Source organism: Rhinichthys klamathensis, unplaced genomic scaffold (genome assembly GCF_029890125.1).
Source record: "Rhinichthys klamathensis goyatoka isolate OS25496 unplaced genomic scaffold, OSU_Roscu_1.1 h1tg000764l_1, whole genome shotgun sequence".
Classification (NCBI taxonomy): Eukaryota; Metazoa; Chordata; class Actinopteri; order Cypriniformes; family Leuciscidae; genus Rhinichthys; species Rhinichthys klamathensis.
In genome coordinates this window covers 203,388-228,248 of record NW_026607165.1, presented here as the reverse complement: position 1 = coordinate 228,248, position 24,861 = coordinate 203,388, and the positions used below count along the sequence as shown (strand labels likewise).

Here is a 24,861-nt window from a genome sequence, read left to right as displayed (position 1 = left end):
ACATTCAGAAATACATTTTCATAGCTTAATGGGAAGCTTCTGGGCAACTGAACCATCACTACTTTAGTTTTTCTCTTGTGAAAATGACCTCAGATAACATTATTGTAACATTGTTGCAGTGTTTGTCTTTTTTTTCTCTTTTATTGTAATAGGCTTTGCTATCAATAACTTGTTTAAAAAAAACAATATTCATATCAATATTTCATGACAATTGTCAATTGTCCTGCCAGTCAGTGCTTTCTATGTCTTATGTCGTTTTGATGTCAATATCAGGATGCATGTTTCTAGGCACTTTAAGTTTATTTGATTAGCAGGATTGTGTGTGTGTGTGTGTGTGTGTGTGTGTGTGTGTATATACTGTATATATAGTTACCTCTGAAAAAACTGCCACCTTGTATTAGCAAAGCCAAAATGACACCAAAAAAAAACATATCAGTATCATTAAAAATCACTAAAGGCAAACAGAAGAGTATGAGAAATCTGGGACTTTTCAGACTCATTGCAGATGAAAGATTGAAATGAAGCGATTTGCCTTCACTGCAGCATATCAGTTGCCGAAGTGACACTGTGCTGCAGAGCCTCATGGGATATGCTGAGAGCAGGGGGAAAACTGCACCCCGTCCTGATCCGTGTACAACATCACCTCTAAACACTGATGTTTCTTTCTTAGAGCATGTGAGAGGAGGAGTAATCCAGAGTCAATGTGTGTCTTATGTCTTTTCCTATCTGGCTTATGGAGTACAGTAATGCATGGTGCTGGCAACACCAAGACGGTTTGATTCCCAAGGAATGTGAGAACAGAGAACATGTATATATATGCGCTGTTTTTTTAAGAAATTAAAGAGCATTTTTCATGAAAGATTGTTTACTTTGTGGAATTTACATATTGTATTACAATATACAAATATATATATATATACCCCTAATCTGCATGTTGTATGTCAAGTATGTTGAGGTTTGCATTGCTTGCCTGCAGCATTTGTTCTTTCATATAAATCAGGTGTCACATGTATGAATTGAAACTACAGCTAGTGACAACCGCATAGACATGGTCAAAAATGACCACTTGAAACCCCCTGTGGGGCTTTCAGGGTTGAGTTACACTATATGCTGACATATTCACACAGATAAACAATGTCATGTGTGCTCTGTCAATTGTCCTGTCAGTCAGTGCTTTTTATGTCACATCGTTTTGGTGTCAATATCAGGGTGCATGTTTCTTACATTATATTTGGTCTATAATGATGCACTATATCAAACGCTGTATTAAATATCACAATACACACTTATAAATGGTTTCTATCCACGGTCCATGTTAATGTGAACTGGTTGCTTGCATTTGGGAAACAGATTCTATTACTTAATATTCTACAAAGAAATAATACGATTTTCCCTGATAAAACTGAATCCCTGCTGCAAATGAAGGTGTAGCAAACCATTTTATATTTCAGGTGAACCCAAAACAAGCTATAATTTTTTTTGTCTATTTAAAACTAAATGCAATAAACAAAAAGTAGGAAGTAGCTTATCTAAATAATCGGATCTAAATAAATATGTAAATCAAAATATAATTGAAAGGTTTTCATTAATGTTTCATTTACAGCATTTTATGGTAAAAAACAAACAAACATTATAGTGTTGGCTAGATATCACTTGTTACTGGGGAAGAGGCAATTTAGGTTTTTATAAAGAAACATTTATTAATTTTAACAAATTAATTTGTTTTTAAATTGGTTGCATGAATGATTAAATAATTCACTCATAAAGAGAGTGGCTGAATTTAAATTAGCATACTAGCATAGGCTACTACTATTTCTGCAACATAATATAAAGAAACAGTATGATTGTGTGCTAGTCCAAATTCAGCCAGTCACTTGTTTTGTTCATAAATGCATCAGCTTTTGAAACAAATCGGTTGAGTGAATGATTCAATAACTCAATCATAAAGACTTGGGCTGCGTCCAAAATCGCATAGGCTACTTTCTTAGGTATTTATTTTGAATAAGTAATTACTTTGTGACCGCTAAAAAAGTATGTTCTTTAATATAGTATGAAAGTGTGTTGTATGACTGAAATTCAAACATTCTACATTTGCCATGTTGCCATAACTATGTGACCTATACCAGCATCAGACAGTTGTCTTCACTTTCATTCATAAATCCTCTCTCATGGCCTCATGGGTTAGGAAAGAGTCCATTGTTTTTGTGCGTTCAAGTCTTTCCAGGGAAGTTACAAGTTGGAAAGTCCTAGTTTATTGAAAATAAATTGTTTGAGATTTGCACCATTTTTATTAGATCCCATATGGAATAGACTATAGGCTAAAGATATTATCTAGCCTATTTTTTATAATTTCTTCAATGTTTTTTTTATTAATGTGATAAATTAAGAAGAAGAAGAAGAAGAAGAAGAAGAAGAAGAAGAAGAAGAAGAAGAAGAAGAAGAAGAAGAAGAAGAAGAAGTTTTATTTATATAGCGCCTTTCCAAAGCTCAAGGTCGCTTTACATTGTACATTACAATACATTTAGACACCCACATAAGTATTACAGTCACATAGGATAGGCCTACATATAATCACATTACCCAAAATGCATGTTAAATAGATATGTTTTTAACTGGGTCTTGAATGTAGCCACAGATGAGGTATTACGTAGTGTAAGAGGTAGCGAATTAAAGTCTTAAACAAAGTATAAACAAAGTCTTGAATTGTGCAGGATATTTGGTTTTATGGATCATGTAAATTACAAGGTTACCATTATTCCTTAAACACCATTAGTCCACCATTAGTTCTAGTTACATTCTTAACACAAATGTAGTGATTTAATGTCTTTTTTTTTATTAAAAAAAAACAGATGCCATGAAATACTACATTTGTTTTAAAAACATATAGTAGGCTAATATTGCGTTAATTTTTAAATGGAAGTATTTTTATTTGAAAAACAATTGGCAGGGAAAAGTGTGGCATATTTTGTCATATGGTTATTTTCAGTTCTCAGTGGTTATGGGCTAACTGATATCCCGAATGAGTATTTAATGTGAAAATAACTGAATTTAATGAAATTCCGAACGTGCATTTACTGACAAGCTTGATAGCACTTCATCTCGCCCCCCCCCCTCTCTCTCTCTCTCGCTCTCTCTCTCTCTCTCTATAGAGGGAAGACGCATCCTGTAAACAGGTCACACTTCACTGTAGTCTCAGCATCCGTCTCTCGTCCTTTAAAACAGAGGAATCGAGACATCAGACAAAATGGTGTGGATGAATGATCTGGGATGTCTTCTCGTCCCGTTGCTGATGCTCGTACGGGTTTCCGTGCAGGTGGACGTTAAGAGCGGGAAAGAAGCGGAGAAAACGGGGAATTTCATGGAAGATGAACAGTGGCTGTCCACCATTTCCCAGTACAGTCGCAAGATCAAGCACTGGAACCGCTTCAGAGATGTGAGTTGTCTTTAAGACGATGAATGGTGACATTACATGACTCTATCTGCTTTAGCTCGTATCAATATCGATGGTTTAGATTTGTCAGGAAGGGTTAGGAATGCTGGACAGTGTTTTTCCTTAGACAACATTAGTCCTTAAACATTCCCCAAGAAATCGATCTTCTTTTGAAAGCAGTTGCATTTAAGATGATGAAAAGATCTTGGGATACAATAGGTTGAACTGTTGGGTTCATGCTGTAAATGTAGTCAAATGCTTAAAGGAAGACTTTAGACAAATCTTTGGATGTATTTTGCATAGCCAGGTAAAATGCTCTGAAGATGCTCAAATCTTCAGTCAAACCCTTATAGCCGAAATTGGTAACAATGTACCATCTGTTGTTGTTTGTTTAATTGACAATAGGTTTGATTACAGTATAAAGCAGATTGCATAGAGTGTCATTCATTGCCCAGCCGGTGGATGTGATGTAATAAGAGGCAACTTTAATAATTGATTAGGACTTCACATGTATTCCGAGGGAGATTTATGGATTGATCAATGTCGCAAAGGTTATGTTGTAGCATGTGTCACTGTACAGGTATGTTATTTGATCCTGTATTTAATGATATTTCTTTATGAATAGGCCATGCATAAAAATGGTCAAAAATCAATGATTATAATGAATGTGCAACACTATCAGAATTAGGTAAAGTGATGATTGATATTAGGACTTCATGTTTATTCATAGCTGGCCGGTGACCTATACCGTTCTTCAGTTATTTTCTGTTGAGTTCTGCTCCAAATGAAACATTAAACCGGCCAGCAGAAACTGTGATTTATCTCCATCAGTGTTTGGCTGGCAGCTATTTTTACCCTTCTAGAACTGGATTAAGTGTATAACTCCTTAAATGATTACGTGGAAAAACATCTAAGAGAACCAGGAATTTATCAAAATATGGGAATGAAAAGATTAAGTGTGAATTAGACCGGGATTATAAATAGATGGACACAGCATTTCTACATCAGTGGCTTACATTCAAACTAGGCCCTGCAGCAGACTCTGTATTCTCCAATCAATGTATATTGATCACACCATCTCACACATATGAATAGCAGAGGAGCGATGTTTGTCCGACACATGCAGCGGTTGTTTTGGTGGGAGAAAAGAAAACCAAAAGAGCTTTTAGGGGAAACAACTCAGCCCTTTTACTGTCTCTGGCTTAACCATCAAATTAAAATGCAGGTTGTTCCTACTGCTGTTTCTTGAACTGCACTGAATAGAACTGGCCCATGACATGCTGTCAGCTGTTTTGTTTGGGTTGTCATGTCATTGCACAGATGGGAAGTCCCTTATAGTGAATGTTTAATACAATACAAACAAGCATTTTTTCCCTTTAACTTTCACTGTGTGCAAGATATGACAGAAGCAGGACCCATTGAACAAGACGATACATCAGAAGATGCACATAGCACTGGTGCTACAGAGGTTGAAGGTGTTGTAGCATAGACCACATAATTGTACCACAAGGATAAAACATTACAATCTCTGAAAACAACCACCAGTAGTGCAGTTCATCACTTAAACAGGCATGTGACTGACAAAGGACATTTGTGTTCCATAAAGGGCAAACAAAATACAAACCTTAACAAGAAATGCTTTTAAGACAAACATTTTCTTTATGTGCAAATATGGCAGACTGCAGGAACATAACACCTCTGGATTAACATTAAGTCACTTTTGTTTATATATACCATCACTAATCCAAATCACAATCCAAACAACGTCCATCCGTTTTGGTTGAGCACTTGAAAATACCGCTTCATTTTCACCGGAAGACGAAAATAAGCTAATTTTACTACTCGTGAAGCTGAGGAAATGGCAGAGGCAACTGCATAGGAATATGATTGTTGTGCTTGTTTGTTGGGCTGCACAATTTGGCCCAAAATTTTGGTTTTATATATCGATATGACTCATAATAATTATAATTTTTATTACTAAATACATTTTTTAAACAAAATAAGAAATATTACTACTGTAATAACACACACAACAAACTGTCACTTCACACAAACAAGCAGCTCTGTTTCACACACGCAAAAACTACTGCACACGTGCTATCGTGGTACCGATTTTTTTGTACCACGTTTGACATATATGTCGAACTGTACAGCCCTGATTAGAATCAATATCAAAATGCATTTATGAATGGTTTTATATGATGGTAAACACATGCTAGTGCTTGAAAAAAAATTGAGATAGCAAGGATTCGCACCAGAGACAGCGACAGGCCCTCTGACACAGTTCAGTACCTTTTTAACAGTCATCTGTTATCTTTGATCAGAGACAGAGTTGGAACTGATGTAGATCCTGAAAGTTAATCTCTCTCTGAACTCGGCTTATTTCATTTTTAAAGTGTTGCTTGTCACAAAGGCAAATAATCCAAATTGATGTTGGCTTTCAAAGTCCTTTGAGGTTCTCACAGCAGAATAATGATATAACTCACGCGAACACTGATGAAAGCAGCAGAACATGAAAAGCCCATGACATTAATATTTCATATACATTTTGCATTCCATTTTTGGTTGATTCTATCATTTGTAGTTTTTTAGATACATGAGATTATGTAATGAGATTTGATTGAGTATTTCCTCCCCTTTAAAAAAATAAAATAAAATTTCACATGCCATTGCAACCACACAGGCCTATGGTGAGAAACTACCAGTGATATAGCTGAGCATACGGTTATATTTAGATCTTTGTAACATTAGTAAGTTAGCTAAAAGTATAAAGCCGAGTTAAACAGTTATTATTGACCTTAATTACCCTGTCAAACTCAGATGGTAAAACGTTCACTTGTCACTCATTTGACTTATAGGTCTATTTAATGGTAGCATTCAAGTAAGAAATAATACAGAAATTGACTAAAGTAATCAAATTGAAAAACTAATGCACTGCACAGTCTTCACTATGAATTAAATACACACTGATTCTTATTAAAGCTACTAAAGTTATTCAGTCAAGAGCAGTGAGTGATTTTTTTTCTTTTGTTGTTTGATTAACATTAATGGCAGCAACAGGAAATGCAAGGATTGACATACATTGATCCTATTGACACACATCCGATTTCGAACTGTTTACATTCAAGTTATAACTGACTGCGTTTACGTGAATATTCGCCAAGACGGGCTTTTTGACATAATTGTGTGTGTATTTGACCGTTGAAGTCTAATAAGTTGCAAAAGAGATCTGAATTCAAGATCACATGCTGTCTGAGAGGCAGCTTTCTGTGCGCGCGCTTCGGGGTCGGGTGTGTGATCGCTCGTGAGTACTGCATTGAGACATTGGTTGACATTGACATCTGAAAACATCCTGTCTATGGAGAATAGTTAGTGCAAGGCTACATGCAGCATAGGGGTGTAACGGTACATGTATTCGTATTGAACCGTTTCGGTTCGATGCTTCCGGTTCGGTACGCATTCAAACCGAACGATTCCTTGGACCATTTTTCCTGCTGACAAAATTCGCGCTGGCGCGACCACCACAACGTTGCGCAACATCAAATGGCAAGCGGAATGAAAGCGGAACGAAACTGCGTTACTCATTATGTGCTTCACGGATCATTTATCAGTTCGGACCAGCAACATCTGTGCAGCGCGAGCCGATCTCGATCAAGCGACAGTGTTACAACACAGCGCTAAGATCCAGTAAAGAAAACATTTGAATTCGCCACTGAAGTAATAACATCGCTGCGAGATCTAGTGAGAAGCATTCACATTTCTCCGTTATTAACCGTAGATCTCTATTAGATCAAACAGCGCTGACGTGGACACCAGGAGAAACATTGTGCCGTGAATGAACTAGTAATACTTTACGTCCACAGACCAGCAACATTCACCATGGATTTAATACAGTAACACTCACTGTAACCAGTTTGGCTGGAATAGTGAAATGCTTTCAAGTACTTCACACATCTTTTTCCAGCACTTCAAACCTCAAATATTATATAAATAAATATAAGAGTTCAGATGCAAACGCCTCTAAGTGCCATTTGAAATTTTCTTCTAGAATGATCATTTTTATGAAGCTTGTATATTTAAGTTCAGTAATTTCACTCAAATGACAATTAATAGGTAATCTTCATTGCCATTTAAGTGAAATCACTGAACTTAAATATACAAGCTTGATAAAAATGATCATTCTAGAAGAAAATTTCAAATGGCTTTTGCATCTGAACTCTTCATATATTTAAATGTTATTTTTAATGTGATGACCAAAACATTATTTATTCATCCTTCAAAGATGACCCCCATTTATAAACCTGAAAGTTTCAAGATGTAGGAAAACTCACACTTATTTAAAAAATATTTTTTCTTTTAACAAATAGGAAATTTCTCTGGCATTTCTTACTTTTTGCTGTATCGAAAACGTACCGAACCGTGACTTTAAAACCGAGGTACGTACCGAACCGTGATTTTTGTGTACCGTTACACCCCTAATGCAGCACATTATAATTTGCACCCATCTGGAAATCTTAGTGAAGTATGTCAGATTCTCATTATAGCAAATTGAGTGAGGTCCATTTAAAAAGTCATTCAACATAAAAGTTTTCATTTGGTTGATTGGTTTATAATACTTTTGAGACTTCCAAAGTATAATACTTCAAGTTCTATTCACATTGAGTTATTCACTTTAAAAAAAAAATAATAACAGTAGCGGCATTAGATATGATTACATTACAATTTGATCAATTCTGACTGCTGACATAGACTAGAATCAGTACCACTTTTGTCATGCTCTCTTATCTATTTCCATACAAGTGGAAAATTAAATCTTATTTCATGCTCAGTATTTAAGACCAAATATGCAACAATGTAATAGACTGGGCAGTTTAAAATGACAAATCCCCGTTGGACACAATTATATTCACCATTGCCTTTGCCACATTAATTTTGAAGTGAGCTATATATCAGATTTTCCCAAGATTATGGTCTACATATAAACGAGATATGATAAAGAATAATTCAAGAGAGTAAAAAAATGATATAATGGATCAATTCAGTGCACATTTGCTCGCTAGACTTTTTTTTTTTGCTAATAAACATCTTGTGGAGTGACATGTTCACATTCATTATCTGTTAACACTATTAGAGTTGCTGAGAGTAAATGGCTCTGATTGCACCCCACACACATCAACTGTTAAAGAGAGAAACCAGGAGTGAATCTGTTATCTATTCTACAGAAAGTAAACAACCATATACAGTGGCTGGAAAACCCACTCTTTCTCCGCCCCCCCTTCACAATGTAGAAGAAGCTCATTAAAAATCAGTGCTTTCCCTCATTCCAGAACACCGTGTCGGCTTGCACCTGTTATTCCGCCACTACATTTTTAATGAGGAAAAATGTTTCGAGCCTACACTGAAAATGGTTTTCCATTCAGGGTGGGTGGAGGAAGCCTGTTCTTTGTGATTGCTTTAGATGTGTCTTTTTCTTAATTTATGAAATTTTCTCTGTGGATTAAATGTTGAATGCATTAGTCTCTTTTTTGGACAGAACTCTGTCGAAGGCTTCGTTTGGCACCGCTAAGCAAGTTTGTGTTTGTCGCTGATGAACGTAGTTTAAAATAACCTGACAGTATGCAAATGCATCGATATTTGGCTGTCAAATTGTCAGTGAGTGATCTCATCTGACTAGCCGAATGGATGTGCATCTGCAGAGAACCTCTGCTGGCCCATCACAGCTCCAGTCCATCAAGATTCCTCTTGGTGGTGGGAATGTCCTCACAACTGCCAGAGATAGCATATGGTCCATAATTACGGATAATGCAGTTTAAGATGATACACCCAAATACCCCATTAAGCCATGATAAATCAGCATTCAGTGCTCTCAAATGCAAAACATTAGGCTTTTTTTGGAACTCGATGTATGTTTATGCACATCTGTTTGTCACTCTCAGCCCGAATTGAGACTCAACAGGCTGGATTGTCGCGGGCCTGCGAGACAGGGGAAATTGAGTGCGGTAGAATGGCTGTTGTGTTGAGAAAAGCGAGTGAGGGCATTGCAGCAGAGTGTCTTGGCTATAGACCAGGAGTGTAGGTGGGCTTTAATTGAGTGGTGAGAAACTGGCCTTTCATCATTCTGCTCCTGGGGTCTGGGCCTTTCTTGCTGAATTAGACTTTTTATCTGGAAAGTGCAGGTGCCGTGAGTGGCATACCCAGGCTAATTTGGTCCAGTTTGAGGCATGAAATGGATCTTACAGCTCTTTTAAGATGTCCTTTTCCTTCCAATATGTGCAAAGGAACGAGTGCTATCTTACATTTCTGTCACTCTCTTGGCTGTTTCCTGCAGCCCCTGGGAGTTTGGGTACCAAACACTGTGTTCTCTGAAGATCAAGCTGACTTACTAAAACCACAGAATTATAAAAGGCTTTTGTTCTGGGCATCCAGTTACAAATACAACAATGACTGTAATTTTTGCCCCCTAAGACTGCTCATCATTGATGAAGGTGGCATTTATTCGAAATGTACTTTTTTTTTAAAAATGTCTAATTTAAGTTAATTGTTTTAAACCCCATTTAAGTTAATTTTGCCTCCAGCGGTAATGTAGCCTGTATTCTCCTATAACCCCCAGCATTTGAGTCCTTCATTTCTTCCGTTCTCAAGCAGAGGAAGCCTTATTGACTGCTTCTAGTGTCAGGTTTGCTCATTTAAAGGCAGCACTTGCCTGTGCTGTTTTGTTCTCCCTCACTTTCAGAGCTGTCAGTTGGTTCCTAAGAGTCGGTTGGAGTGTTATTGACGCTGAAGAGGCCAGAAGATTGAACATTACTGACTGAAGCAGTTTTTCTGGGCACATTGGAGATAATTTGACACTCTAATTTGCATTGAGAAAAATCTAAATTTTCGTCTAATGTGTGTTATATCATTTCTGCACTGCCTATCTGCTATTGGTCTGACTACCATAGTTCTGCCCCAAACTATTAAAAAATGTAATTTAATATATACAACAGCTAGTTCCAGTCCTCGATTTTGATTTTCCGAGTGCCGTTACAAAAGTAGTAAGACCAACATCTTATGAGTGAATCTATTCACGAAATAAGGTGATTAGATTCACTCATAAGATGAAAATCAAAATTGAGGACTGGAACTAGCTGTTGTATATATTAAATTACATTCACCTCAATAGAACACCAAGGATGATAACTATAACTATAATTATTCACCCTATTTTGCAAAGCGAAGTTAGCTATTTATGCTACAAACCAGTGTGCTTATAATTATCTTAATACATTAAAATATTATGGAAAGAAATACCAGTTTGCACTTTGCAATATCAAGCAGTATAAAGAGCTGTTTTGTACAGCTAAAAATAACTGGAAGTGGATGACATCGGAAGTCTTGCACACACAAGTTATAATATATATCTGATGTTAAAAGTAAGGTGAATAGGCATGCGCTCTACTGATTTGTTCAAAATTACAGATCAGTCATTTAGGAATGAAACAGGTGACTGTCCTTATTAAGTCAATGAATCATTCACTCAACCGATTCGTTCAAACACTCTGAAATGAATGTATGTTGACTCGTAACTACAACAGTTGATTTGACTGTGGCTTAAATTGGAATTGTGTCTAAATTAAGGCCCGTTCACACCAAGGATGATCACTATAACTATATATTTTTAATAATCGTTCTAATCAGAATCCCCCCAACTTTATGGAGCTTAAGCTTTTAATGCATCAGACAACATAACTGAAGAGTGCGCATATAATAAACAGAATGTTATCATGAATCGATGTGAACGCTAATATAGTTATCGTTGTAGTTATCTTAATAGCTACCGTTGCCTTTACTCCAGTAGTGTAGAGTACCTGAAAACCATACTTAAAGGCCCAATATGTAGGTTTTTTTCGCCACAAGAGGGCGCAGTTTCCAACAATAACAAAGGCGTAGGTTGATGACGCAGTGATGAGCTGAATGATGGGACTTGCTGTCAAGCTGATGGATCTAATAATGTTTATGGATGAGTGCAAACATTCATGTTTTTTAACATTACAGTGGTATGAAGCAGGTGGCGATTGCTAGAGAGACAGATATCACACGCGAGTCCCGCGGATATAAAGGAATAAGGACATTTAATTCTACCGAACTACCCGCGAGTGCTGGATTACTCACACAGGTCAGTTTATTAGACGAATTAAACTTGAGAGGGAACGCAGCGCTGCTTCACTCGGTCTAACGTTAAACACTAAACGGCATTTAAATGTGTATTGAAAGTTATAATGTTATACTACATGTTAGTTCGTTTGCTATACGAAACTAGCAGTAAGCTAGATCAACATTAGAATAACATACTGACCATATTCTAATATTTTATCATGTTGAGCTAACGTTATATAACATTGATTTGTTTTACGTACATTTGCTCACCTGTCTAATAAAGCTGTCAAGTCGTGACTCGTGAAGCTCTGTCAAGTCCAAGTTAGTCGCGGACGTGGAGCTCTCGGCATCTCAAAAACGACACGCGACTCAATTACAAGTTACCTATTCCAATACCACATGATTAAAAGTCTGCACCGGCTAAACATTTGTAAAATATCTACACCAGACGCGAGCGGCGCGATGTGACAAAAGACAATAAAACCCATTATAATCAGTGGTGATGTATACACTGGTTGCAGCGCAGTGCGACGCGACACAACAAATCCGTGACAATAAACTGATGTCTTGTTCTATTTATGACGTACTCCAGTCCAAGTACTCGCGATACTTCTCATAGGAAGGATAAATGGATTTGCAAAGCTCGCTTTGTCGGGTCCGGTGTAGACAGGCTCTTGCGTCAACGGTCGCATACAGTGTAGACATAGGGCCCTATTTTAATGGTGCAAGTGCACTTAGGGCGTGTCCGAATCCACTTTTGCTAGTTTAACGACGGGACAAATGGTCCGCGCATCTAAAAGGATTGTCCCTATTCTCTTAAAGCTACAATATGCAATTTTTTTTCGCTGCTAGGGGTCGCTAACCTTTTACAATACAAAGGCGTAGATTTATGACGCAGTGAATAAGCGGAATTATGGAACTGCCGATGGATCTAATAATGTTTATGGGAAATAATGTTTATGGATGAGTGAATACATTCATGTTATGATGAGACAGATATCAGCGCCACACGCGAGTCCCGCGGATATAAAGGAATGAGGACATTTTATTCTACTGAAACATTTTATTCTACTGAACTACCCGCAAGTGCTGAATTACTACTCGAACTGGTCAGTTTATGTAACAAAGTAAAATTGTGAGGTCAAGCAGCTCTGTTTCACTTGGTCTACACTATCATACTAAACTGCATTTTAGTGTGTTGAAAGTTATAATGTTATTCTATGTGTTAGTTTGTCTGTATGAGACTAGCAATAAGCTAGATCAACATTAGAAAAAACATACTGATCATATTCTAACATTTCATCATGTTGAGCTATATAAAATTCACCTGTCTAATAAATATGCAAGAGCGGCGTCTCTGTCAAGTAGTGAAGCTCTGTCAAGTCGAAGTTTGTCACGGACGCGGAGCTCTCGGCATCTCGAAAACGCCATGCCGATATTGATCCTCGTTTTATTTCTCCTTTTGTCCCCAAGTCTACTTGCCATGGTCCATAATGTTTGAACGAAACAACAACAGCGTGCCGCTAGACTTTTACGTTGTAATCCTTTTAATTTTAATATTTGGCTAGTTTGTGGTCTGCTGTTCATGCCTGTGTGTGTAACAAGCAGAGTGTACGCGCGTTGTGCACCCGCCTATAGGCGCATATTACTAATGCGCCCTTTAAATAAAAAATAATAATACTGTGCCATTGACAGGTTTTTGTTGGTCAATGGCGCAGTCTATTTCAGTTGCCTCAAAATAGCAACGCGCCAACAATGCGCCTGAACACACCTCGTTTTCAGAGCAGCACGCCAATGGGCGCACAAATAGGTGCAAATGCATTTGCTATTTAAACAACGTGGCGCAGGACGTGAAAAAGATAACTATGTCAGGCTGAAACTAGCAAAGAACACCGCATTGCGCCAGGTGTTTAGGGCCCATAGTGTTTGAGTATCTGATTTTAACATTACTTAATTTTACCTGAATGTAGGCTAAAATATGCATTAGTATTTTATTTATTTTCTAAAATCAAAAAAAAAGAGAAAAGCCAAACACCTTAATATTGCGATAAATCAAGGTCGACACAACAGCCTCTCAAACGTCAACGTTCAAGTCTCTGTTAAGCTCAAGGGTTCAAAAAATAAAATTAATTGAAATAGTCAAAGCCAACTTGCACTGGACGTGCTGGTTTCGCCCTCATCACCAGCTGCAGCTTTTGTAGCAGAAATAAACGTATGCAGAAAAAGTTTGGTCACATGCAAAATGTAATGAGCAATTGCATTACTCATTACATTAATTGCATTACTCATTACAAATGTATATCTTGAGTAAAGAGTACATATACTGTACTTATTTAAAAATGTAGTCAAGTGGAGAGGAAATGTTGCTAACATCTTTGATACTCAGTCAAAGTACAAACTAAGTAACCAAAAAGATTCTGTACAGCAGCTAATTACATTTTCGCAAATACTTTACACCATACTTTACTCAATATTATCTTCTTGTTTATTGAACTGTTGTATAAGCTACTTGAGCACTTCATGTTCCAACCTGGGGCACAAGTTGGCAAACTATGATTTATCATGATAAATTATGTGTAAATTGCTGAAGTTGTTAAAATTATAATGTGATCTCATTGTCCATCTGTGTGTTATCCATTATAGAGTATTACAGTGCTGCGGATCTGCTGGGCATTTGTGCTAGATGGATCACTTCATCTGTTTACAATGAGTCAGGCGTCACAAAGTCAAATTGTTAAATGTCTCATGCATCAAAGTGCACATGGTAACCTCTTATGCGTCTCAATAAAGATAGCTGTAATAAAAGTCACCATGAAGCATTCACCCTCAGTTATATGTTTTCACTTAAATGCATGAGTCAGTGACAAATACTCTTAGGGCATTCTCACTGAGAAATCAGCACTCTCTTTGGAGTTCTTTCCTGGAGGATCTGCCTGCCGCTCTTGGCTCTACAAAAACCCTTACAGAATGGCAGGCCAGAGTTTTTTCTACATGTGGAAAGCAAGGATGTTCACAGTCAAAGGAGGAGGGGGGGGGGGGCTGTTAGTGAAGCTTTTGATGTTCCCGTGTGCGGTTAATCTGAAAAGCCCAGTCGGAAAAGGCCCTATGCATAAATCAAGTGGGAGGCTTGTACTTGCCTGTCAGCTATAGCCATGGTGTGACAGTGAAAACATAGTTTGGAAGCTTCCGATATAATACAGTATCTGTTTTTTCCTTGATTTTTTTAGCTTGTGGAACACGACCGATTAGATTCAGAGTCAAAGGAATAGATGTGTGGGCCCTCAGCTTCATGCACTGCCTGGGGTGTTTATGAACCGTAAGGAGCCTGCGTGATTGCCAGCAACACTGGGATGTGATGAATATGTGGGTGTGAGGCCATTGTGAGGTCATTACCACCAGGGTCCATCCGGCTTTAATCAATTATGGAAGGCTGCTTTTCTGTGAGCCTCCAACAATGAGTAATTTTGAGCATGCCAAACTTGTCAAAGCAAATCTCTAGTATGTGTGGAAACAGAAAAGGCAAAATAGAGACAGCCAAACTTGAATCCCCTTAAGGTTACAAGGCATGACATGAAATTAAAGAGACAACAAGGTGAGAGGTCACACGCTGAAAGCAGGTTGTCAGGCAAAATAGTGACAAGGGCTGGCTCCTAAAATGAAATATAGTAGAATGACTTTTTCAATCACATGATGAAGATTGTTGTTCAGTAGTGCTTCAGCTCATTGAGTGTACAATTTATTACTTATTACATCATGTAATATTTATTCTGTTTGCCGTGGGACTCAAAAGACATTTTCTCCGGATAGTCTTATGCTATGACTAACAACAGAACCATAAAATACACCAAAAATGCAACATAAATTCACAAAAGTAATACATTTTATTTGTGCGCTGTAATCCAGATCTTTATAATCCATACGATTGTGAGGAGCAGACCCAAATTCGAGCCTTTATTCTGCAATCTTCATCTCTATTCTCAGCAGCGACATTAAACGTCAAATCCCACACTATCACGCAGTGATATCAAACGCTTATTGGCTCGGCCTCTGCTTCGTCACAGATTGCAACATGCCGTGTTTTGGGAGATGTGTGTTTGAATGTGAAATGTGCGCTTCCTCATTGTGGATCGGGATATTCGGCGAATAATAACGCTGTTAAAATAGCTTAATGTATTAAGACAGCGTGATTAAAACAGTAAACTTATTGATGACGCATATTATAGACAATAAGATGAGCCCATAACATGAACGTAACCCACTAAATGATGTTTTATTAACAAAGTTCGGGAGGAGCACGTTCAGATAATTAACACGGGTGGAGAGCACTCAGCAATCAATGATAAGAGGTGTAAATAGATTCAGCAGTCTCACCTCAATCCATTGACAGTTTAGCAGCATCCCTCCACCACCCCTTCTCCACTCTTCTAGTCCTAACCATTTACATACGGGGGGTACTCTGGGTTCGGGCCGAATTCCGAATTTTTGAGCAAGTACATAACCAGCCAGTGTTCAAAACTCTCTGCTTGCCTTAGCTCGATTCAAAACGGTAAGCTTGTAATAATGTTTTTAATTCCAGTGGTACTGGTGGATTTCCGCGGGAAATTCGAGCATGTCTTTGCGTCATTGCGTCACATCTGTACACATAAAGAAGGAGTCTCGGCTAGTAGGCTATATTGCGTGTGAGGATGTTGGAGGTGGAGAATTTATAGCCTTTTCTCACAGCACTTGATATAATTAAACTTATCAATTTGATGGCAGATCCAGAAGGGTTCAAACGACAATCACCAGTGACAACAGATTCGCCCGCTGTAAAATGCAAAAGACTTTGGACTGAGAGTTTGGAAAAAGAGACTGCAACCGGGCCCATGCGAAAACAAGGATAAGTATCTGAAGGGCTTTAAATGTAGTCACGCAATGCTGATGTTTAACATGAACAATTTGAGAACAAAGTATAATTTGCACGGTTTGACATGATATTATAATCGATCGTTAGATTTAATCAGCGCGATTTACTGCAATGCTTTTTTTCAGTTAGTTGGTCAGAACAAAAGTGGATGTTACTTACTTGTTCAGATGACATTTTAGGGTGAAAAATGAAAATTCTTATGTTGGTCATACTTCCAAAAAGTAGAACATGTGATTGCGAATGACAGTATCCACACCGGCGCGGTGACTGACAGCTGCACGTTCTCCTCAAAACATTGGATTCATCCGCGCTGTGCCGTGCCGAGGTACAACTCACGTAAAGTTGATAATTCCGCAAATTACTACAATTGCAGATTTCGAACAGAGATGGCGACAAAGAGGGAAAACTGCGGACTTCAGCTTTAATAAATTACGCATTTTCTTTATAATGGTTTGCTGTGGGATAACATTTAACGTGCATAATATTAATTGCATCATCAATAAGGTGCATACTAAATTTGATCTTTTAACATCGTCACTATATTAGTACTTAATAAAAAGCTGATTAAAATAACAGTCGGACAGTGGAGGAAGGCATTGTTTTGCCTTCCAGGTGGGCGTTCATATAAGGTTGACATCATGTGAAAAATATGAATTGAAAGGTAAATACGTTAGATTTGTGTTCCCTGATGCCTTTGTGCCGTGTTTCTGTCGCAGATGTTTTCATAGCTGCAGCAACAGAGGAGCACAATAGTGCATATGGCATGTAACTGTCAAGTATGAGTGAAAAAGACAGATCCAGTTCACCCGCCAACTGCTGCTTGAACACGCACGCACACGCACGTGTGTATCACTTTTTATCTTCTTCTCATGTGCCAATCAAATGCTTGTATGTCATACAAACATGCACAGGTGTTATCAGGGCCTCCAAATCAAAGATAAATTTACAGAGTGCATTTGCAGACATGCCCGATAACATTTCAGACATATGAGGAATAAAAGAGCTGTCAGTCAACACAGGAGGGGTTGATGCGTTCAGTGGTGTTTTTGATGAGACCAAGATCCTCTGAGGGATAGTCCTGGCAGCCTTCACTCAAGGCAGGCCAAAGATGAGCTGACTCCGGATACAGGAGAGGCTCATCTGTGGAGGACTGCTTCCTAGATTGTCTCAAGTGCTGTTGACTCTAAAATGTCTTTATGCTTTCAAAGACAACAAATTGTTGGGTTTACGCATCCACATGTGGTCAAATTTTGGATGACATTTGAGCTGTTAATAATGATTCATAATATTAACATTAACATGTCCTTCGTTAAGGAAAGTATATGTAATTTCCCCCTCTGTATACTCTTCCCTTCTTCCATTCGATAGTGAGACAGATAGCCTCGCCCCAAACGCAAACCATCGGTTGAGCCACTGTTACTTATTGTTGTTTCTGCATATAGAATGCAAGAGTCGGGTTCTGGAATGAATACATTTTTGGGGAATTAATTTTGAACAACAACTTATAAACCTTTAAAGACAGACTTAATGTCAGCTACGAAGTTGTTAATGGTTTTGTTGAAGCTATCAGTCCTCAATATTTCAACTTATTTTTTAAATAATCGCATTTAAGAGTGGAATTCCTGATGAAAAACTACATTATGATTCTGCAGATAAATAGCCATTAATCAGAGAATCGCGACAAAAGAACGCTTTAGCATCCACCCACTCCCATAAATCCCTTTGCTCTCAAAGTACTTAAATATGTGTATGCATAGGGGATATACAGTTAAAGACCCAAGGACCAGATATGATTAATTAATTAATAATAATTAATAATTCGTTACATTTATATAGTGCTTTTTCTGGGACCTCAAAGCGCTTTACATGGAAGGGGGGAATCTCCTCAACCACCACCAATGTGCAGCATCCACCTGGATGATGCGTCGGCAGCCATATTGCGCCACTAAGCCCACCACACACCAGCTTACTGGTGGAGAGGAGACAGTGATGAAGCCAATCAGTTTATGGGGATGATTAGGAGGCCATGATGGACAGAGGCCAAGTGGCAAATTTGGCCAGGATGCCGGGGTTACACCGCTACTCTTTTTCGAAGGACATCCTGGGATTTTTAATGACCACAGAGAGTCAGGACCTCGGTTTAACATCTCATCCGAAGGACGATGCTTTTTGACAGTATAGTGTCCCCATCACTACACTGGGGCGGTAGGACCCACACAGACCACAGGGTGAGCACCTCCTGCTGGCCTCACTAACACCTCTTCCAGCAGCAACCTAGTTTTCTCAGGAGGTCTCCCATCCAGGTACTAACCAGGCTCAGCCCTGCTTAGCTTCAGTGGGCAACAGGGTGATATGGCCGCTGTAATTAAGACCAGGAGTTAGAAGTGCAGTCAATTTAAGACAAGAGTCAGAATTATAATAAATTAAAGATTGTTTTTACTGAAGATAGTTTGCAGTTTCATCAGGCAGAAGTCAGCTTCAAGACTCACAAGGAGTTCGTAGGCCATGCTCTGGATTTACAAAGATCACAGCTGTTATACCCTTCACCCAAGGTCTAAGCTACGTCATTACTTCAGGTTGAATGATTCTGATTGGCTAAGAAATAGATAAACATAGTACATTTTCCACACATGGACTGATAGGCAGTAGCACATCTCGGCTGCCACCAGGACCCTGAGTTAGGAACGAGTGGCCCTCCGAGGTCACAAGACTGTGTCTAGGCGCCAGCATGTCGAAGAAAACAAGTCAGTCAATCTCCAATAATGCCACTTGTTCCTTAACCTGTAACCAAGAATATTAACACACACACACACACACAGCTTCTTCAAGGTTGGATTTGGTCGGGCTCTAACTATAAACAGGAGACTCTTCCCAAATCATCCAGATAACATGTTCTTTCTCTCAGTGAGAGCGAGGACACTCTAATATAACAGTAAAGTAAATGTTTTAACTAAGAAATGGTCACTTTAACTATTGGTTCCAATTACCCTTGTGACCTTTAGTTGTCATGGTGAGCTAGAAGAACAGATATATGTTTAAACACATGTTGAAGACCTTTCTCAAACAAAACGAGTCCATATTTTATCTCTGGAAGCCGGGCTAAATGATCAAGCACTGTTACTGCAGCATTCCTGGCATGGGCCAGACCCTCAGTCGTCTCTCAGATATTTAATACAGACATTAGAGAATACATTAAAAGATCATTTCAGTAATCACACTGGTAACTTCTATAACTAAGTAAAATCTCATAAGCTTAGAGAAGTTATTCAACTCATGTGATATTTAGAAGGAAAAATATTGACCTTGATTATAATCACTCATTAGATATAGATTGAAGCAGCTGTGGATTCCAGAATCCACTCCCTTCAATATTTTGCAATACATTTAAAATATATTGTTTCTATATAAATAAAAAACATCTTTAATAATTTTTTATTTCTCCATCTTTTTTTAAATCATTATAAATTACTTCATGGGATTGTAGTTCTTTCCCTCATTTTCCCACCTTTGTCCGATTTTCAAATATTTTTTTGTTTCAAATAAAGTTCGTTAAGTTCATAGCTGGTTGATTTGGTTCATGGTTTATAACTATATGGGAAAAATATTTTTGGAACCAAGGCTGCTGAAAAAGTGGCACACTGTTGCACTCTATTAAGCTAGAAGAATTCTCAAGTTTTTTAAGCTTTTAAGAAATCTCGATGATGGTGATGTGTTGTGATGATGGTCATATAAAATTAGATGACGATGAAATGTTGTGGCAATATTTATGTTAGCCGTGGCAATATTTCTCTGCTCTGATTCATCTTTTCAGCGAGGGGGAACACATTGATGTGACACAGAATTTTCCACATACTTCACGCTCACTGAGTGTACAACTCTCTTCTCTCAAAAGTGCATATCTAAAGAATTTAGGGTTGTGTTTGAATGGGTGGTTCCTTCAATTTGCATAAACTAAAGATAAAAAGTTATATTCAAGAGGTTTTACCACTCTGTTCATTAGATGTATACTGATTATGGACATCTAATGTCTCAGTACACCACACAGTATTTCCCTTGGCTAGGCAGCATAAACAGACTTAAATTATTAAATAGATTCAACCATAATGTATTTCATCAAAAACCCTATTAAATAATTGTGTAACTTCTATTTAATGAAAATGCCATTTTTTTTAATAGTCTACACTTCAGGAGTGATAAAGTTTATGTATTGCCGCTTGACATATGAACATTTGCTACAGTACAGAAAAGTTATTTATTGCGATGTTTTAGCTGGCAAAGCCAAATTCAATCAATATGCCATTTCACCTCCTGTTTACACCTACAACTGCAAAGATAAATGACTGCTGATGACACTAATAAGCTTGTGAACTTTACAAAAAAGGTTGTTATTATTATTAGTCAGTGTGTTGAAAGTGTTATGAGCACCATGTGTATAATTATCTTAAAGCATCTGCCTCTTTTAAAAGGACACATGTGGGAATATCATGGAATATCACAGCAAATAGATGTTTTTTTAGCAGTTGGAGCCTGTCTTTTTTTCTTGATAGTTGCTCCTTAGAGATGCATCGCTCTCCTCTAACTGTCTCCTTCTCTTTTGTCTTTGATTCATCCTTCTCACATTTCACCAGGAAGTGGAGGTCAGTAGTGCTGTATCATGACTTTGCTTGTGTTTGATGTCTCTTATAAATTGCTTCATCTAATATTCTCCATCAAAGCTGTAACCTACTTTTTATGCAGTCTAAGTTGCTTATGCATTTTTGCTTGACAATTCATTCAAGCTTTCACCTTTTTTATCTTGTTTTTCTTCAAGTTCCATCCCTCCTTTTTCCATTAGTGCTTTTCCACTGCTTTTCACAATTAAACATCTTAGTATTGTACGTTTAAGTTTGGTTAATGATAGATACACAGTGATAGAAGTATTATTTTTGACTAAAGGCTCAAAGTTTATTCTATGCTGCACATTTGACTGTTTGACTTCTTTGTTTCTGTCAGGATGATTACATCAGATCATGGGATGAAAATCAAGGCTCAAATGAAAGTAAGTCATATTTAATATTACTAATAGCATCACACTATTAGATTTTATGATGCAGTCTTTTAGCCATTCAATTTAAGTGCCCACATCACATGACGTGCCAAACAATGGCCTAGTTTATTTTTAAATGGAGCTTCATTTTACATTAGGTTAAATGTTCAGAGTAGATTTGCATTCATAGCATTTATTGAGGAATTAATGCTAGTTTTATGTTTTGTTTCTGTGTAAATAAAGTATGCATTTTCATGATGCTCTGCGTGCATCTTGTTCACAATTCAGCATGCATATAATTTGAGGAGAGAAGTCTAATCAACAATTCGGTATGCAAATATATGTAAGAAAGAGTATTCAGTATGCAAAAATTACATTGATGTCATCGCTGTTAGATTTTGACTAGATTTGAACACTTAGCAAATTTCAAACTTTAGATTTTCAAAGTTTATTTAAAATTTGTTTTGTTTGAAAAAATCGAAATTGTCTCGAGTTTGATTTCAGACTGCATTTTTAGCTCTTTGGTCTGAATTAATCCAGTTTTTTAAATGTAATTTAAAACAAATCCCCAACAGTGTCGTGCAACCATTGTAATTATTATTCAATGGTGCGGTTAGTCTTGACTGTAGTCTGCGTATGTTTGTCACAGCAGACAGCCCTACTTTTCTTCCCGGCTGCCAAACACTAATTGCTTACACAAGAGATGAGGTCATCTCCTCGTTGTGCTGGTGTAGAGAGACTGCCCGGACACATTTGAACATTATGTCTTGATTTTTCAGTATAAGCGAAGTCCTCAGAATGGAGGAGTCCATTAGCAAATATCTCAGGATGTAATTAATGGATAATTGCTAGTTCCACAGAAGACCCAGTAAGAGTCCTGGAGGCTTGATTTAGCACTGACTGACACTGGCTTTGTTCCTTCAAAGCACAAATCCACTTAAGCTTCATATGTCCAAGAACAAAGGTCCATGAACCCGATGGTCCATTTTTTGAGTTGGCACTAAAGCTACTTGTGCAGCCGTCACTACACCCACTTCACATCTTTTGTTTGAAACTCATTCATTGAACTCATTCTCTGTGACAATTTGGGAATTATTGTCAGATCCATTTGTCAAAGGTTAGAGAGCAATATAAAATGCTAAATAATATTTAATTAATAAGAACTAATTATCCTATTAAGTTTACAGAGATTTCCTTTAAAGGTGCAAAACGCAAGTCTCTGAGTTTTTGCAGAACTACGCCCCCTCTGGCGACAAGCGAAACTGCAACCAGAGTTGTGCACGCTCATGGACCATTCACGGGAACAATTTACTATTTTTACCGCAAAAGACAATATAGCCAATGCAACGCCATTCTTCCTTGTTGGTCAATGACATGAACACCTTAGCATGTTAGCAATGGACACAAGGCTAACGTTACCGGTAGGTCATACACAAAAACATAGCTAGCATCTTTTATTGGATATGTTTTATGTTTCATGTAGTACTATTCTTCTGAACACAATTCCTAGTTTATGAAACTGTTCACTAACAATGGTAGTAAAACCAATTCTGATTGTACATGTAACGTTATCTAGCTTACGCTAAAGCATTACACATTTTACGCATCGTCATTTGTTGTCATACATACTGTAGATTGGCCGTATCAAACATTAGAGACTGGGCTATATCTTACCGTTTTATCAAGAAAAAAGCCAATTGAGGATCCCGTTTGAGACCAAGAGCAGACCGGAGATCTCTCCGTTTGTTGAATGCCTTCCCGAGGTTGACTCTCGTCTTACTCCGACGCCTGTCTGACTCCAATTTGGACCTTTTGGTGGCACTAGACAATTTTTTTCTTTTCTTTACTTTACGTGGAGTTTGCGTTGGGGTTTGGAATGGACTACAAGCCGGTCTCTTTGAATCCATCTTCTACCTTTGACGCACGAGTTGTCTTCGCTGATGCGGAGAATGGCGGCGCCGGCGAATACACAAACCTGCGAGACGTAGCCTGGTGAGCGTGAACGCGCATGACGTCACCCCTAGTCTCAAATTCGAGCCCGAATCCCTCTTATATATTTTACTGTACAGGATTATAGAGGAAATCTCAGTGCGCAGAGAAGGGCTCACTCAGCCCATCAGGCAGTTCTTTAAGCATGTATAGGATAGAAAAACAGGTATTTTTAACATGAAAAGTTGCGCAATGCACATTTAAAGTCTAAACCAACACAATACAATGCTTAATTCAAAATACGTATAAAACCTGTGAAAAATCAATATTTAGGACAAATTCCTTATTAACCTCTTTTTACAGACTTTTATTAGAAAGTATACACAATATGCACTCATAATCATCTTTTTATTTTAAATTGATTAAATAGAACCTATTCATCTTGCCGCATTGAATGATTTTGTCTCCTTTATGAGATCATTAATGAGGCAGTGGCAAAAGAGATTTGTCCCAGCCCTCAATGCCCCAAGAAAGAGGATGTTTCCACTTAAAAAGCAGCCAATGCATGCATCAGTCCAATTCAGATCTCTTTTCTTTAAAAGAGAAAAACAAGGAACAGCTCACTCATTTTATAGAGTCACAATCACTTGAATTTTGTAAATAATTGCAATTTGAAGGAATTTTAAAAGTAAAAAGAAATCCATTTAAAATATTTTAAAGATCTTTTTCTGGCCAACCAGTTTTAAGTGTTAAAATACACCCTTTTTGTGGAATGATAGGAATGATATTAGATAAATCTGCAGTGTAGAAGAAATGTTGAATAGTAACAATTATTTACTTTACGTTTGCGTTTAATTGGCCTTGTAAAATTGTATTTATAGTCTGGTATTTCACGAGCATCTGCTCTCCATGTTTCGATTTTCAGGCAGCAGACAGCTAACAGATACCAAAGCAGCCGAAATTCCCAAAGAGCCTTATTTACACTGGCTTATTTGAAGGTGGCTGTGGTCCTTACCTTTTTAATGAGGAAAAAATTTGCATTTTACAAGTTATCAACACAGCAGTTGCCACACAACTCCAGGATAAATCTATGATATGTACTATTGTGATTGTTGTTTTTCTCAAAACACCATGTGATGGTGTTTGCTCGTGTCTTTTTACTATACAGACAAAAACCCTGACTAGCATTTTTTGAGTAAATAAAATAAAAATAATTGTGGGATAAAAATAAAGTCATTGTGAGATATAAAGTCACATTGTGAGATATATAGTCAAAACTATCTTTTTTACATTCTTTTTTTTACTCTAATGTCGATACAGGCTTCCATATTTTACACACTCATGCACTACACATAGACTACCATTCAAAAGTCCAGGGTTTGAAAGAAGTCTCTTATGCTCACCAAAACTACACTAAAACTGTAGTGTTTTCAA

General features: G+C 37.6%; 1 protein-coding gene across 1 annotated transcript in view; it reads left to right on the top strand.

Annotated features, from left to right (window-relative positions):
* The first annotated feature begins 3,132 nt into the window (after positions 1–3,132).
* Positions 3,133–24,861, top strand: part of spock2 (SPARC (osteonectin), cwcv and kazal like domains proteoglycan 2) — a 36,693-nt gene continuing 14,964 nt past the window's right edge. The window contains exons 1-2 of the mRNA XM_056242875.1: positions 3,133–3,433; positions 21,465–21,510. Coding sequence (XP_056098850.1) covers positions 3,245–3,433; positions 21,465–21,510 — 235 coding nt within the window. The 5' untranslated portion in view covers positions 3,133–3,244. The remainder of the gene's footprint in view (positions 3,434–21,464; positions 21,511–24,861) is intronic.